The sequence below is a fragment of the Eucalyptus grandis genome, chromosome 8 (genome assembly GCF_016545825.1).
Source record: "Eucalyptus grandis isolate ANBG69807.140 chromosome 8, ASM1654582v1, whole genome shotgun sequence".
Taxonomy (NCBI): Eukaryota; Viridiplantae; Streptophyta; class Magnoliopsida; order Myrtales; family Myrtaceae; genus Eucalyptus; species Eucalyptus grandis.
This window is the reverse complement of record NC_052619.1, coordinates 11,124,759-11,141,539: the sequence shown is the minus strand read 5'-3', so window position 1 is coordinate 11,141,539 and position 16,781 is coordinate 11,124,759. Positions and strand designations below refer to the sequence as shown.

General features: G+C 40.0%; 1 protein-coding gene across 1 annotated transcript; it reads right to left on the bottom strand.

Moving 5' to 3' along the window:
* Positions 1-650: 650 nt before the first annotated feature.
* On the bottom strand, positions 651-3,295 carry LOC120286960 (GEM-like protein 7). Its single transcript, XM_039299575.1, has 6 exons — positions 3,216-3,295; positions 2,672-2,706; positions 2,256-2,441; positions 1,807-1,893; positions 1,264-1,538; positions 651-1,161 (listed from the first exon to the last, which is right to left on the bottom strand). Exons 1-6 carry the CDS (start codon positions 3,293-3,295, stop codon positions 967-969), a joined length of 858 nt encoding a protein of 285 aa, XP_039155509.1. The 3' UTR covers positions 651-966.
* Positions 3,296-16,781: the final 13,486 nt, after the last annotated feature.

The window sequence follows — 16,781 nt, the reverse complement described above, 5'->3', positions numbered from 1 at the left end:
ATGCATGCTTCTGGCGTGAGATATGATCACACGGGGCAAACTATACAACAACTTCTTGTTTGTCCTTTTATTCGTCGATGTATACTTCCTCTCTATTTCACTTGCAGATCAAACGATGTTATTTTGATTTATTTTTGAGTAATTTATCAGTCATAAAACTCGCACCTCTCAGTTGGGACTAATGTCTGCTCATCCTTGCAAAAGTTTTGTCTATACAATAACTGCCTCTATCAGGCTCGTTGCATTTTCAGATTTTATTTTTTTGCCAGTAGTATGACATTGAGAGCATAGATGGTCCCAAAGCTTCAATTACTCAACCATCATTTAACTTACTGATGATGATTGATTACTTGGACAATCATTTTGCAAAAGCTTCTTGATCAACGATGCTTGCATCTCTCCTGCTTTATTTAAAACTTCTGCCTGCTTGCCGTAGAATCATCATTTATATAAGTTGTTCCACTTATTCCGTTTGTATGAAAATGCCGTTGGCCTTGAATGGTCCATCAATAGGCTTTGACATCGAAACAATTTCAGGATTATCAGATAAAGAAGCTGAAAGTGGTTCTTCAGATATCTTGGTTCTCATTGTTGTCGGCGAATAATCTGTCATCACTGATTCTATTGTGGATTGGGAGGTAGTTGGGGTCTTTCATGTGAAGAGGTTCAGTCGATATTATGATTAGCTTTACAAGCAGAAAGAGACACCACCTAGAGTAGTTGCAAGTGATAATTGCACATGAAGAGCTACAAGCACCCGACCAACCAAAAAAAAAGAAAAAAAAAGAAGAGCTACAAGCACGGACACTTTCTGGTCATTTGAAAATGCAAGCACCAGCTGCAGAGCATATTCCTCTGCTTTGCCAGCCAATAAACACACGTCACTACCTACAAAGAGTTTTCTCTAACTTCAACTAACTTCACAAGGTTTTGGGCACCTAAAAAACAGAAGACAATATACTAACTTCACAAGGAGATTTTCGCTTCTTTGGCCGCAGAAAGGGCTTTCTCGAGATTCTTGAAGGCTTTCTCATATCTCAGGAACCCCATGAACCAAAACTCGTAATCATCTTCGGTTACAATCTGCACATACTTCTGCGCCGGCTTGTCCACATTCTCACTCTCATTCGCTGATTTTATTTTCCTTGTTGGTATTGAAACCTGTTGAGGAGCCGTAAGAAAATTTATTTAGCAAAACTCTTGGTTCCCTGAACACTCTTGCAATGAACAAATCCATCACATAATGACGTGAAAAAAGCTCACCTTGTAAGGTGCTTTGACTATTTCTCCAGTTGGGGAAGGGAAATCGATGGATCTGTCACTGCAGAAGGCAACTTTCTCAGTGGAGATGAAGAGAAGTCCTCCTATTGGACCAGACGATGTGGATAAATAGCACTGCGAGGCCTTCAAGAACTTCTCCTTCTCATTCATGCCGAAAATATGCTTGAAAATGTTCTCCCTTCCGCCTTCTTGAATCACTTTGGCTCCCAAACTCAGCTTCCCCTTCACGGTTTCAGACAGCTTAGCCCCGAGCTTCACTGCAAATTTTTCCACATGAACTCTTCAAGATTTGAAATTTCTCATTCGCAAATCACCTCAATGCCTTCTTTTGCAACTAACTAGACTCGTTACAACAAGACCAAGACAATCAAATGCGAAGAGAGGACGACACATGGAGTGGCCTTCACAATCCACATGTTTCCCTTTTGCATTATGATTCGCTCCGTTTGTCCCGTTAATTATATTTTCCTTTTCCTATGATATGAAACTTGTAGGGAAAGCCACAGTTTCAAGATGAATACTTACCATGATCTATTACTCTGTATGCGAAGCTGCTGTGTTTTCTCCCCAACTGCCTGGTGGTTCCCTTCTTGGAGTCCTCTTCATCTACACCTGGAGAAAATTTGTCACGTGAGTCCCAAAGCAACAAAAATGAATCTTTCCTGTTGGGTATCATAAACCGGTTGCCAAAGTGACCTGCTGGGTTCAGACAATCCATTAAGACAAGCACACACACAACAGGAACCGCTGAAAGGAGCATGAATAAGGCAAGCTAGCTAAGCACAACCAATCTGACATGAACACACAAAACAGTCTCAGAACCTACCCATTTGACTTTTCTTTCTCCACTTTCCCTATAACTAATTCTGTACCATATCTGCCAAAATTTGAGACTAGTTCACCAAGATCTGGAACACATGGATATGCACAGGTCCACAGAGAGAGAGAGAGAGAGAGAGAGAGAGAGAGCATACTGGCGTCGAAGGAAGGACTGGGAGAGCCATCCGAAGAAGAAGGGCTCTGGGTTGTGCTGAGATGTTCAGAGAGAGAGAGAAGGGTCTCTCTGGAGTTGTCTCGCCAGACTTCATCAAAGGACTCCCACCAAAACGATCTCTTTCCTGGTCCTTCATGCTTTGAAATTGCTTCTCCACTTGATCTTCCTCAGACAAGAATACCCACTATCTTCTTGGTGTTTCTCACAGCTAGAGCTAGAGGGAGGGAGAGAGAGAGAGAGAGAGAGATGTCTCTCCTGGGGAGGATGAGAATATAGAAAGGGATGCAGAGCTTCCAAGCAAGAACAAATGCAGAGAACCCTTAAAACAAGGAAATGCCGGTGGCCAAAATTTTCAACCCTCTCTCTCATTCACACTCTGCCCCCTCTCTGGCATACCTGTATCCGTGCACCACACGGTGAGAAGCGGAAGCCTTCAGGATTAGGTTGTTTCTAAGTAAGATCATGAAGCCGATCCAAAGCCCCAGCCACCGTCGGATCGAAGGCAGAAAAGAATCTCGACCGTCCGCCTGCAAAACCCTCAATAAACTTGGTCCGCTTCATGACATCTTATACGAAAGCGACAGAAAATATTGGCGAGTGATGATAATCCGTTTACGGACCGTGGACCCTTGCACCGTCTTTCTACTATGAATATTAATACAAACAGTTAAAGCCACCTGTCTCAGCAGCTTCTCGTCGTGTTCCCGCAGGTCTTGAGAAAAAGCAAGACACCTTTTTTTTCCAAACTTCTTTATCTTTCGCTTTCCTCGTTCCTCATACCTCATACCTCATCCTCCTGACCGCGTTCGATCAAAGTCAAGAAAGGGTGGCCGTTCAAACCCGGGGATGGGGTGGTGGTAGGGACCCGGGGGAGCAAGAAAATCCAGCGAGGAGTCCCCGTCACGCCAGTGTTGCCCCCGTAGCTGGTCTGGTTTTTCACTTTTCAACTGGAATGGCGCCCAGCGCGTACCCTGTTCGTGTGGACTGCAGCACATGTCCATTAGGATTTCGCTTATCCATGGGCACTGCCCGGACGGGGCCGTGGCGTCATGATGGGTCGATGCACAGCAGCATGTGCAGTTCTTGCAGATGGTGGAGGGAAGGTGTCACTGACAGGAGACCACCAGCGAAGGACTTTCTGAGAACGAGCCATTCTAGTACACAGGGGTCCCTCCATGACTTCACATGTGCCTGCATGTGCAGCAGCGGGGCATTAGATATGGCCCTCACACAGTTGCAAAGAAATCCTTAACTAGAAAAAGAAAGGAAGACCCTGGTGATGAGGGCCTTCATAAACATGTATTTACCTTACTAATTTGCCTTGTCGATGTGAAAAATGAGGTGTATACTATCTTCACCGTTAGATGATTGACATGTGAAGTAATTCGACTCTAAGCATGCGTGTTGCTCATCTAAAAGTAAATGCATAAGAATGATTTTATATCAAAGGCGGATGTGACTATAGCTCTTATTTAATATGAGAGGAAAATATGCGAGGAATGTCTTAGAAGGGCTCGCGGTAGGGCATAATTTTGGAACTTAGCAGGTTTTATGGGTTATATTATTCTTAATTTTTTATGCTTTTTTTTCTCGTGAAAAATATAGAACATCTCATTAGCATTGGGCCATGCTATTTTAAGTGGTCAATACTACATTATTAGCCTAGTCATGGCCCAGAAAATAATTTTTTTCTTAGAATCTTTTATATGTTTGGTGCACGTAACCGAAAGTGGATTAGGTACCATGTCAATTAAGTACCCGAAATAGTGGGGCAGGGTAGGTTTGGAGTTGGTACTTTGTGGATGGGCCTTGACTTGCATGTTTTGGGCCTTTACCAATGTCTATGATCCAAGCCCAATATCATCTTTGCATGAAGGAAAGGCCCATTTGGTGGGGATGGCCAATGGGCTTTTCGTGGGTCGATAGAATAATCAAAAGTGCTAACTTTCTTGATAAACGGAGGACCCAGTCACGTGATTTTCCATGGGATTTGGCATAGAGGTTCATAGATATGGCATGACCAATGAAGGAAATTCATCCATCTTAATCTTATTTCGACCGATATTACTTCATTGAGGATACCGACCGTTCTCGAATTTTTTAATCCTAACCACATCGTGCATGAGGAACTTTCAAATGAATCATAATTCAAAGATAAATTCCTATTTCACCAAATCCATTTTCAAAAAGATGCTTTAGACGAATTGAACTTTGCTAATCATGTGACTTTATGGAGACATCATGACAGAGAGGCTACATCTTATCCTGATTGTTTCCAAGTTTTTCCATCGTAACCGCATTCAAATAAATGAGAAGGCAAAGATAAATTTATGTTTCGCTAATCCATTGTAAAAAAGATGCTTTAGGCTAATCTGACATTACTAATCAAGTGACCTTATATATCAGTACAATGAAATATTTTGATTGTTCTCCAATACTTCCATCCTATCTGCATCATGCATGCTCATCAAGTGATTTCGTAGGGACATGGGAGCATATCGCGTGAAAGATATGCGCTGTGGTCTTATGTTTGATCTCTTGTTCTCTCTCCCTTTCTCTCCCTCTCTCTCCCTCTGCAAGTACAACGCACGCACTTCCATGTCCACAAGATCGGACATCGCTCGGTGTCGTGACCACATTAGCCCTCCCCCGTCTCCGTCTCTGGTTTCTTCGACGAGTCCTGCACTCTCACGTTTCTTCGACGAATCCTGCACTCTTCACGTATGATCATATCAAACCAAACCTTCTTTCCCTGTCGCTTCCTTCTCCCACTGACCCACTTGCTCAGGTTTCCTCCCATCGCCCTTCCTCAAACCCAGAAAAGAACACCAAAAAGAAGAGAGCGAAAAAGCCAAGGGCCGGAGCCAAGAAAGCGACCGAGAGCGGACCGAAAGACTTTCGCATGGTAATTGAAAGAGGGTGTGCGGCATAGCATTGCATGCACAATTCCTTTGCGTTTAGTTTCTAAGGATACGTTTGGTAATTATTCCATTCTCGAAAATAATTCATACTTTAGAAATGATTTTTTCCAATTCTGTTGTTCAGATGAATTTTTAAACATTCGAAAGACGTTTGGTAATTGTATAAAATTTCTATTATCGAATAATAATGCATTTAGTATGATCTCCAAATTTTTTGTGATTTAAAGTTTCTTTTATCTTTTAGTAATTTTATTATATTTTCTGTTTTTTTCACCAGCCTCGATTTAAGCCTCGCTAGTCATCGGCGATGGTCGACCTTGTCAGGGGCCAAGTGAGATTGAGCCTTGCCAAATTTGGGCTAGCCAAGCCAAGCCAAGCCCAACCACAACGAGGTTGAGCCTTGGCAAGGTCCCGCAATCAGTTAGAGGAAGAGAAAAAAAGAAAAAGAAAAGAAATTTTTTTGAGTTTAATAGTACAATTGTTCCCAATAATAAAGAAGTAACTTTTTTTTTACTTGTTAATTTTGTTCAAAACTATTTTAGAATAAATTTGTTTATGAGAACAAAAACTTTACCAAATAGATTTCTATTTTTTTTTTATTCTAGAAAATACAAGAATATAAATAGTTATTGTTTGGCTGGTTACCAAACATGCCCTAAACAAGTATTGTTCTATTATCAAACATTTAATCTAGTTGTTGTCATTAAATGCCATTATTTTTCTTTAGACTTTCATGAAAGTTTTATTTGCTAGATCAAAAAGAATTCTTGAGAATCTAAATATCAAAAGTACTTTGTGATTTAAAATCGATCTGATGCGTATGTTTAGTTAAAAATAAATATTTTTTTGAGTTTGTATTATGCCTGTTTTTTTATGGTAAAAGAATTCAATTACTAGGGCATGTGTATGTTCAACTCAAATCTAGAAGATCAATCTTATACTTGATATTTCAAAACTTTGAAATTTTCTTAATCTAAATCTTGCTATCACTCAACTAACAGTGGTTAAGTTTACTCAACCATCATTACTTAATATCAGACCGGCTTGTGCCCTAATTCGTACACATCCTGTATATGAGATAAACCCATGGGAAACTCTCCTATACATCAATGATCTATAGACTCGTTCACAAATAGCGCAATTATTTTCTGAAGGTGAGCACCGATAGTAGTTCTAGTCGAGATCTGGACCAAACCTCACGGCTCGATTCAGGATGATTTCTTGTTTCTTGTGCCTCGCTGGATCGATTGGAGCGGACTAATCAGCACTTTTTTGTGATAAATTTAGAGGGAAAAAGTTATTAAAAAAAAACCCCAAATTATACTCATTGTGATAAATTTACTTGAACTTTTTCTTAACTTCCAATTTATATTTATATGACATATTTACCTTCCATAGAGATTCATCAAATTATTTTTAAGTCAAAACAACGTCGTTTTTATTTTAGGTAAATTACATGAGCGCTATGTCAACACCGTTTGCTTCCCGACGCCAATATAAATAGATTTTTAATGGTCCTCTTTAATGACCCTCGTTAGGGTTTGGTGGTTTGGAGGTTTGGAGATTTCGGTTTCGATTTTCTGTGATTATTCGATGGGACGTTGAGTGATTTGTCCGCACCCAGCACGCGCCGCTGCCTTTCCAAGGTCCCGCCATCTCAACGAACAGAGTTTGTCACCCTTCAGGTTTCTACTTGGGCTGCGTTTGGTTCGGCATTCCTAAGGGGCTTTCAGCCTCCAAAGGCTTTTAGGGAAATGCTAGACCGTTTGGCAACCGTTTTGAAGTAGCTTTCAAGTGAAAGTCATCATTGGGAAAGTTGAAAACCCAATGCTAGAGGGACTAACTTTGAACTTTCAGCATTTGATCAAATACTAAAACTTTTTTTTTTTCCACAATTATCATCGCTTATTCTTCAAATTTTGATTTTGCCCTCATTATTATTTTTTAAATGCCAAATAATGCTAAAAATATCAAACTTATATAAATGCTAAAAAATTAAATATATTTTGGTCTTTTTTAAATATATATATTCGAGTTTTTAGCATTATTGTCAAATTTTATATTAAAAATTGCATACATTATTCTTTTAATTTCAAACAAATAAAAATTAAAAATTACAACGAAGGGTTTGATCTTTTTTTTAAAAATTATATATATTTATTTTATTTTTTTTAGCATTATTTTCAAATTTATATTTAAAAATTACATACATTATTTTTTCAATTTAAAAAAAAAAAAAAAATCGACGAAGGATTTGGTCTTTTAAATATATATATATATATATATATATATATATATATATATATATATATTTGATTTTTTTAGCATTATTGTCAAAATTTATATTTAAAAAGTTGCATATATTATTTTTTTCAATTTTAAACAAATAAAAACTAAAAAAATTCCGATGAAGGGTTTGGTCTTTTTAGTGTGTGTGTGTGTGTGTGTGTGTGTGTGTGTGTGTGTGTGTGTGTGTGTGTGTGTGTGTCTATATATATATATGATTTTTAGGATTATTTTCAAATTTATATTTAAAAAGTTGCATACATTTTTTTTTTAAATTTTAAACAAATGAAATTTAAAAAAAAACAAATATTAATCACCTAAAGGGCTTTTCAAATGTGTTTTCTACCAAATGACATTTCTCTCAAAGTTGATTCTCAAAACATAATTTACCAAACGGTTTTGCATTTCCTAAAGCCCTTTAAGCTAAATTACTTTTCATTTTCCCAATGGGCTTTCAAAATGTTGAACCAAACGCACTCTTATCTCTCTTTCCCCCACTCTTCTTGTGAGGCTGTCTCTCTCACTGCTTCGAAAATCTCAACGCGATTGAGGTTCGCTTTTGGTTGAATCTCGATCATTCCATTCTATCTGCTTTCGCCGTGGCATCGATGATGAGTTTGATCCATTTTCTCCCTGAAGAAACATTAATTAGAGAATCTTCCATTCTCCGAGATGCTCCTCTACATCTGCTCTATTGGTCTCATCAATGAAGAAGAAGACTCGATGATGTTTTCCTCTTTGGTTCGACGGAATATTCCTTGATTGTCAACTATTTATTTTAGGAATTGTGTTTCTGGGAGATAGTTTTTATCTGATAAACATAGCAGAAAGCTGGCTCTTTGTTTCCCTCTCGAATTCATAGTGGGATTAAGAGTCCTAGCTCTTGATCATCGCTAATTCCCATCACGAAAGCCAACTAATTGTCTTATCAATGAAGAAGACTCGATGAGTTTTAAATTTTAGCCACTTTATCGCAACAAAATTAGATAAATATCGCATTATTTTTTTCCTCTTTGGCTCGATGGAATATTCCTCGATTGTCAATTGTTTAATTTAGGGATTGTGTTTCTGGGAGATAGTTTTAATCCAATGAATGTAGCGCGAGCTAACACTCTGTTTCCTTTCCACTTAGAATTTGAATTCCTAGTGGGATTAAGAGTCTTAGCTCTTGATTTTAGCTGGTTTCTGGGTTGTGGTTGTGCATGTCGTGCTTGCTTTTAGCTACCCTTCTCTTTTACATCTCGGCATCCTTCCACTCATTTTGACTTGCTCATCTTGAGTGTAAGTTTTGATGTCTTGATCTTTTGTATAGTTTGATCATTCCCCAATATACTTCTTATTCCTACCCAAAAAAAAAAAGTTTACGTAGCTCTTGATCATTACTAATTCCCATCACGAAAGCCGACTGATTCTCTATCACCTCTTGTAGCATCCTGTTTCGTATCGATTTGATAAAGTCGAGGCTGATGAGAAACTGGGCAAGTCTCCCACAGGAGCTGCTAGAACTATGCTCGCGACATCTTTGTCCCGAGGACTTGAGGGCGTTCCGAGCAGTGTGCCGCTCTTGGCGATCCGCTCCTCTTGAAGAGAGGAGCAATGTCCCATGGGTGATGATTGAGGACCATCAGGAGACGCTGTGGCGCGAGTGTTTTTGCCTCTCGTGTAAGCAGGTTCATAGAGTGCTCATGTCGGAAGCGAAGGGGAAGACATGCTTCTACTCGCAGGCTTGGGTGTTGATGCTCAGCAGTGACTGGGAACTCCACATGCTGAAGAATTCCTTGTCACGTCACAATTATATTATTAGGCTTCCTAATTTGAGTAAGTTTCTCGACGTCAAAGTCTCATCTCGCTATGATATATTCAACACTAAGTTCGTCGTATCTGCTAGCCCGACTACATCTCTAGACGACTACATGGTCATGGTCATCTACGAGAGGGGTGGACGGCTAGGGCTTTGGAAACCTGGTGTTGGGAATAACGGATCCCCGAAAATCGGATTCGACACTAAATCGAACCCCTAAAGCAATGCGGAAGACGAAGCCCGGGAATAACACGTATCACCGATCGTAAAGCACGTCACGGATTCGAGCGTACCTTATTAGCCACAGATTAGACACCAATGCCGAAGTGAGGAAGAGAAAATTGGCCCTTGTTCGATCCGATGACGCCTTGAAGGGAAAACAGTGTCGCCGTTTGCTTACTGTTCCTTTTTGGAGAGAGAGAGCGTGCGGGAGAGGAGAAGACGTACGTTGATTCTGATTTTTCCAACCAGTGTCATCTCTCTCTCTCTCCTCCCTTTTATACCTTCCCCCATCCATGGGCTCTATTCCCGTGGGCCGGGCCTTTTGGGCCTAGCATGGGCGGACGGGCCTTAAGCCCATCACCAATTAAAACCATCATCTCCCACTCGCACATGGTGGGCTGAACAGGATTCTCTTTACCTCTCTTCAACATTCATACCGGTGAATAATTCGTGCGACCAGCATACTTTGAGAGCTCGTTGTCATATATCTGTTAGGAATATATAGCAGCTCATAATAGGCATCACATCCTGAGTAGATTTAGTATGCAGTACCCTAGATCGATTGATCACATTTATATCTCTCTTGATTTCTTTTAAACAATGATATAAATATATATATATATATATATATATATATATATATATATATATTGTATTCACAATTATGATTATCACAAAGACAGTCATAATTGGTTAACCGGTGAATACAAAACTACAATGTGATTCTCCAAATTCGATCTTCCTCTTCCCTTCAAACTCTCAATTTCAGTTCAGCTTGCTTTTCTAGAAATGCCCCATTAGATCGAATCAAACTCATGACCATTGGCAACATTCTAAGATAGCAAACACTAAATAGAAATCTTGAAAATAAGTAAGAGTCATAAGCGGACTAAAAATTGAGGAACTCTTTTCCTCAAGAGTCTCACACGACATAAAAGTTGAGATCAAACTTTTGCCACTTTTATTGGTCGTTTCATGCATACGTAGTATGAAATACGTATTACGGTATTAACTCATTTCCCATGGAGCGTATGTCTACACCTTCAATACCGTACAGATGATAGTTCAGACATACCCAATGTCTAACTTGAGTTCACGTATCTACCCATTCACAAAATTCATCAAAACTCACATCTGGCATCATAGACAGATAAAGTAAAATATGTGTGGTATTTTACTTTTGGACATAGTAAGTATTATGTTCTCATCTTAACACTTTTAGTTAAGGCGACATACGTATTTTAAGCTTGAGCTCTCGATTATCACCTAGATAATAAGCTTAAAAACAGTCTCATCTCTATTTATCACACAGTAAATAGAGGCGATTACCCGTGTGAGTAGGCTAATCTTATATCTGTCCGACATACTTTCTCAACTTAAAATAATACACTAAGCATTAAGATGCATAAAGATCAAACAAAGATTCATAAGCATTAATGATGAAAAACACAAATTCATCAAATGTGAACGCTTCAGGGAAAATACAATCCAGTACATCAGACTCTACGCAATCCTAAAAATTTCATATAGCCACAAAACATATCTCTAGGTATTGGCTTTATCATAAGATCTGCTACCATTCTATGCGTAGTATGTACTCTAAGTTCACATCTTTTCGTGCAATTTTATCCTTGATAAAAATATACTTGGTATCTATATGTTTGGTCTTGCCATAATATTTTGGATCTTTGGTGTACGCTTTCGCTGCTTGGCTATCACAGTTAACCAATAACAAATATGTAGCACTTCTAATAACACCTAAATGATCCAATAATCTCTTAAGTCAAACATCTTCTTATACTGCTGCTGATAATGCCACGAACTCAGTTTCCATCGTGGACAAGGCTATACACTTTTGTTTCTTACTGCTCCAACATATGGTGCCATTATTCGATAAGAGAACAAACCCAGAGGTAGATTTCCTTTCATTTAAATCTCCTCCCCAATCAGCATCAGAATAGCCTTTGAGTTGCAGATCCTTTCCATAATAACTCAACGTATAATCAGCAGTCCCCTTTAGATACCTTAGTATTCATTTAATGGCTTTCCAACGTGCTTGACCTGGATTGGATTGGTATCTGCTCACCATTCCAACTGCATAACATATGTTAGGTCTTGTACACATTATAGCGTACATCAAGCTCCCAACAGCACTAGCATAAGGAACATATTTCGTTTGTTCCTTCTCTTGTGGAGTCCTTGACACAGTCTATGGCTCAATCCTTCACCTTTTGCAATAGGAGTGTCTATGGGTTTAAAATCCCATATCCTTCAATTCAAAATTGGAAGACAATCAACTTTTGACAGTATTGACAAGCTCCATATTGCTTCCGGCAATTAGTATATCATCAACATATAATGATATGATCACAAATAGACCTTTGGATCTTTTGATATATATACAATGATCCTTATCTATCATTGTAAAATCATATGCCATTATGGCATTATGAAATCATATATACCATTGTCTTGACGACTGCTTAAGACCATATATCGACCTCAAAAGTCGACATACCTTTTCTTCTTGGCCTTTCACTATGAAACCAGCAGGTTGTTCCATATATGTTCCTTCCTTTAATTCTCCATTGAGGAAAGTAGTCTTTACATCCATTTGATGTAACTCAAGATCCATACTAAACGCTATTGCTAGAATTATGCGAATCAAGGTAAATCTCACTACAGGAGAAAATGTATCTTCATAATCAATATCTTCCTGTTGATTATACCCCATCGCTACAATGCGAGCCTTATGCCTTTATATCGAGCCATCAGCCTTTTGCTTTATTTTGAGAACCCACACTTTCCCAATAGTTTTGCGTCCTTTTGGAAGATCAACCAGTTCTCAGACTTGGTTTGATTTCATTGACTCCATCTCCTCTTTCATTGCATAAATCCATTTTTCCTTACTAGGGCAATTTAGAGCCTCATTAATATTTCTTGGCTCATCCTCATCTTGTGGAGCAATTATAAAAGTGGCGACTTGTTCGCCGTATGGGAGATGTACACTTTAGCACATCATTCCCAATTATGCTCCCACTCGGATTAGATAATGACGATATCAACTTATCATGTAGTTGTAATTGAGAATGAGTTGAATTCAATTCATCACTTCTCATATTACTCCCACTTGGACGAACTCCACTAATATCATTATCTTGATCCAAGGTTTCAAATAGGAAGTAATCTTCTCCTATTTCGCCCCTCTTAGGAAATTCATCCACTAAGGATGTGACATCCCGTGATTGAAATTCAGTTTTACTCCCACTTTCCTGCTCACCTACGAACACATACCCTTTCGAGTGTTCGGAGTATCTCATTAAAATACTCTTCTTTCCTTTAGGACCCAATTTCCCAAACTTGTGAAATGACTTATGAGTATAGGCAGTACAACCCCATGGCTTAAGAAAACTTAAGTCCGGTTTTCTACCTGTCCATAACTCATATGGAGTGGAACTAACTAATTTGAAAGGCACCCAATTAAGTATATAGGCAGCAGTTAACAACGCATCACTCCAAAAGGTGATAGGTAAGTTAGCATGCACCATCATGGACCTAACAATTTCCATTAGGGTTCTATTTCTTCTCTCCGCAACACAATTTTGTTGAGGAGTATATGGAATAGACAACTGTCTTTCTATTCCCTTTTCATCACATAATTTTCTGAACTCATCAGATAAATATTCTCGACCACGATCGAATCTAAATACTTTTATTTTCTTGTCTAATTGATTTTCAACCAAGTTCATAAACCTTTTGAAACAACATAATGCTTCAGATTTATGAGAAATCAAATAGACATATCCGAATCGAGTATAATCATCTATAAAAGTGATGAAATAAACAGCCCCATGCCTTCTTCTCACATTCATTGAACCACAGACATCATAATGGATTAAATGCAGAGGAAATTCAGTTCTCTTATCTTTTTCAAATGGTTTCCTTATCGTTTTCCCTACTAGGCAATGCTCACATATTGGCAAATCGCATTTTTCAATATTGCCCAACAAGCCCTTTTTGGCCAGTCTATTCATATGTTGTTGGCCAATATGACCAAGTCTAGCATGCCACACAATCACATCATTATCATGTGAAGTAGAAGACGTGAAACAAGGGAATAACAAATATTGACATCACCACAGTCAACATTTAGTACAATAAAACCATCTAGAAAGTGACCACAATCATGGTAGTTTGTATCCAAATACAAATCTACACCGTTATTACGGAAGTTCACACTAAAACCAAGCTTAACCAACACCAAAACAGATACAAAATCTCGACGAATCTCCGGAGCATATAGAACATCATGTAGGAACAAGGTGCGTCCATCACACATGTTCAATTGGCAGGTGCCAATCCCTTTAACTTCATCTCTAGAGTTATATCCCACATAGATCCACTTAGTTCCAGTTGGTACTCGTCGGAATTACACGAAGGATCCTCTATCCTTCGCTACATCGTATGTTGCTCCTGCATCTACAGTCCACAAAGGATTGGATTCAGTCTATAAAGTAGAACTTAACACAAAAGCAAAGTTCTTAAATGTACAAGAGGTGTATACCTTCTTTGACTCACAACAGTCGTGAGCATAGTGACCTCTATTGTCACAATTGTAACACCTCACACTTGACTTTTTCTTCACTTGATGACGTTTTCCTCTTTTGTGTTGGTTAACTCTTGATTTCTTACAACAAGGACTTGGTCCTTTGCATTCCCACATATTGAACGAATCAATACGCTTGCGCTTAGAGCTCAAAGCCCTTTCTGAGCTAGGACCAGCATAGCCAATGTCTATTTTCGGCTCAAATGCCGATAGGCAATCCTCTACTAGCTCAAGGTGGCGCACAACATCCTCTAGATCTTCCATAATATGGTCAAGAGCTTCTAGTGCTTCTAGTTTTTCCAGCACATATTGAATCTTCATATTCAATATTCCACAATTGTTGCCGTTCATATCAGCAATTACGTTCTTAGTTGCTAAAACCATCGATCTGAACACATTAGACTTATATGCACGAATAATTAATGCCTATCATTTATGCATCCCTTTTGCACAGACCCATCATATTAATGAACAATTTCAAGTAAGGTTTTAGAATCAAAATGTCACTATGTTTCCAATCATCCTAAAAAAATCCTAACTTAAAACTATCATTAATATGATTGTCATATGCAAAATCAATTCTATGAATCTACAAAAACTTCTAAACTACCCACAGCTAATTACCCACAACAACCAGCAATAACAGAAAGCAACAGATAATTGATATCCAATAAAACAATAATGCTTTCAACATAATACAACAATCCATTATACTAAGTAATATACACAGAAGAAAATATCAACATAGAAAAAGATATTCACACCCATAAAACATCTCATAATTAATTTAAGAAATAAATAGGGAATAACCCTTCTAATCTATCAGTCAAAACATCTAAGATTTTTGAAGGCACATTTGCCAACCATGGAAAAACTTTTGGAGAGCTCTCATGTCGCCACCAAGGCGCATTCACTCTGCGCCATGTGGCGCTCAATCTAAGGGTTGAAGTTTTGGCCAACTCAATCCTATAAGTACTCTCTTACAAAAGCTTCCACTAGCCTCCTATAATCAGGGACCACGTTGACCTCCCATAACCGATCTAACTGCTTGCTTGCCATTCATGTGGAAGAGTGTTCATCAAAGCCGGCACCTTCTCAAAATCCGGCATGAGATAACCATTCCGGATGATTTCTGTATCATCGATTGACCCGACCATGTGTGATACTAAATCACCATCAAGCCACCGATAATCAGCTAACTTTTTCATCAGCCTTTTCAGGTCTAGCTCTTCCTTCGTCCGTTCTCGGGATTGCGGAGTATCCTTGCATAACGCATCATAGTTCCCGCAACAAATGCAGAACCAATAAAATGGATCACTTATAATCCATAATAAACAAAATGGAAAATAAATAATTTTCCATGATTCATGTAACAAATGTAGAATAAAAATAGATTACCTCTAACCTACACAGACATAATTGAAAAAGAAACAAATTCATTTTTTTTTTCGAGTCAATGGTCGTCGGTCAACGAGTCAACGGTCGGTCGCCGAACCGGTCGGATCGGTCGGACCGGACAGACCGGTCGGACCGGACGGACTGGTCGGGGCCGGGTTGGGCGAACCGACCGCACGTGCGCGCGTGCATGCATGGGCGACGTCACACGAGGCGTCGGCCCGCACGTGCCGCACGCGTGCCAAGCGTCCGCGGTCGGGTCGGGTCGGCTTGCCGTCGAGTCTCCGGCCGTGACCGTCCGGCCAACCGTCGTTGGCGACGTCATCGATGACGTCACCCTAGCGATTACTGCCGTTGGCGGGTGACATCGACGCTTGCCGGTCCGCCCGATCGGCGCGTGCCGGTTCGCCGCCGGCGTCGCGCACGTGCCGGTTCGCGACCGGCGCGTGGGACGCACGCGCTAGCCCGTGCCGGTGCCGGGCGCGTCGCGCCCACGCACAGCAGCCGCCACGTGTGGGTGCGTGCGGCGTCTCCCGGCGGCGCACGACATGTCGCCGGACTCGCCTTGACGACCTTTTTCACCCAATGCCTTCAGAAATCGATTTCAACTTATGGAAACGCAGAAAAAAGGACAAACAGGTCTCGGGTGTCGGGATTTCTCGTCCCGATCCGTACGGCCGAATTGCTTTTGCGAAAAATCAATCAAAAAACGTCAAACAGGTCGGGAAAACGTGAACTAGGGCTCGATACCATTGTTGGGAATAACGGATCCCCGAAAACCGGATTCGACACTAAATCGAACCCCTAAAGCAATGCGGAAGACGAAGCCCGGGAATAACACGTATCATCGATTGTAAAGCACACCACGGATTCGAGCGTACCTTGTTAGCCACAGATTAGACACCAATGCCGAAGTGAGGAAGAGAAAATTGGCCCTTGTTCGATCCGATGACGCCTTGAAGGGAAGACAGTGTCACCGTTTGCTTACTGTTCCTTTTTGGAGAGAGAGAGCGTGCGGAAGAGAAGAAGACGTACGTTGATTCTGATTTTTCCAACCAGTGTCATCTCTCTCTCTCTCCTCCCTTTTATACCTTCCCCCATCCACGGGCTCTATTCCCGTGGGCCGGGCCTTTTGGGCCCAACATGGGCGGACGGGCCTTAAGCCCATCACCAATTAAAACCATCACCTGGCGACAAGGAGTGGACGGAAGTGAATTCCCCCAACCCCAGGAACAATATCGCGGATGTTATATTTTATAAGGGGTGTTTTGTTGC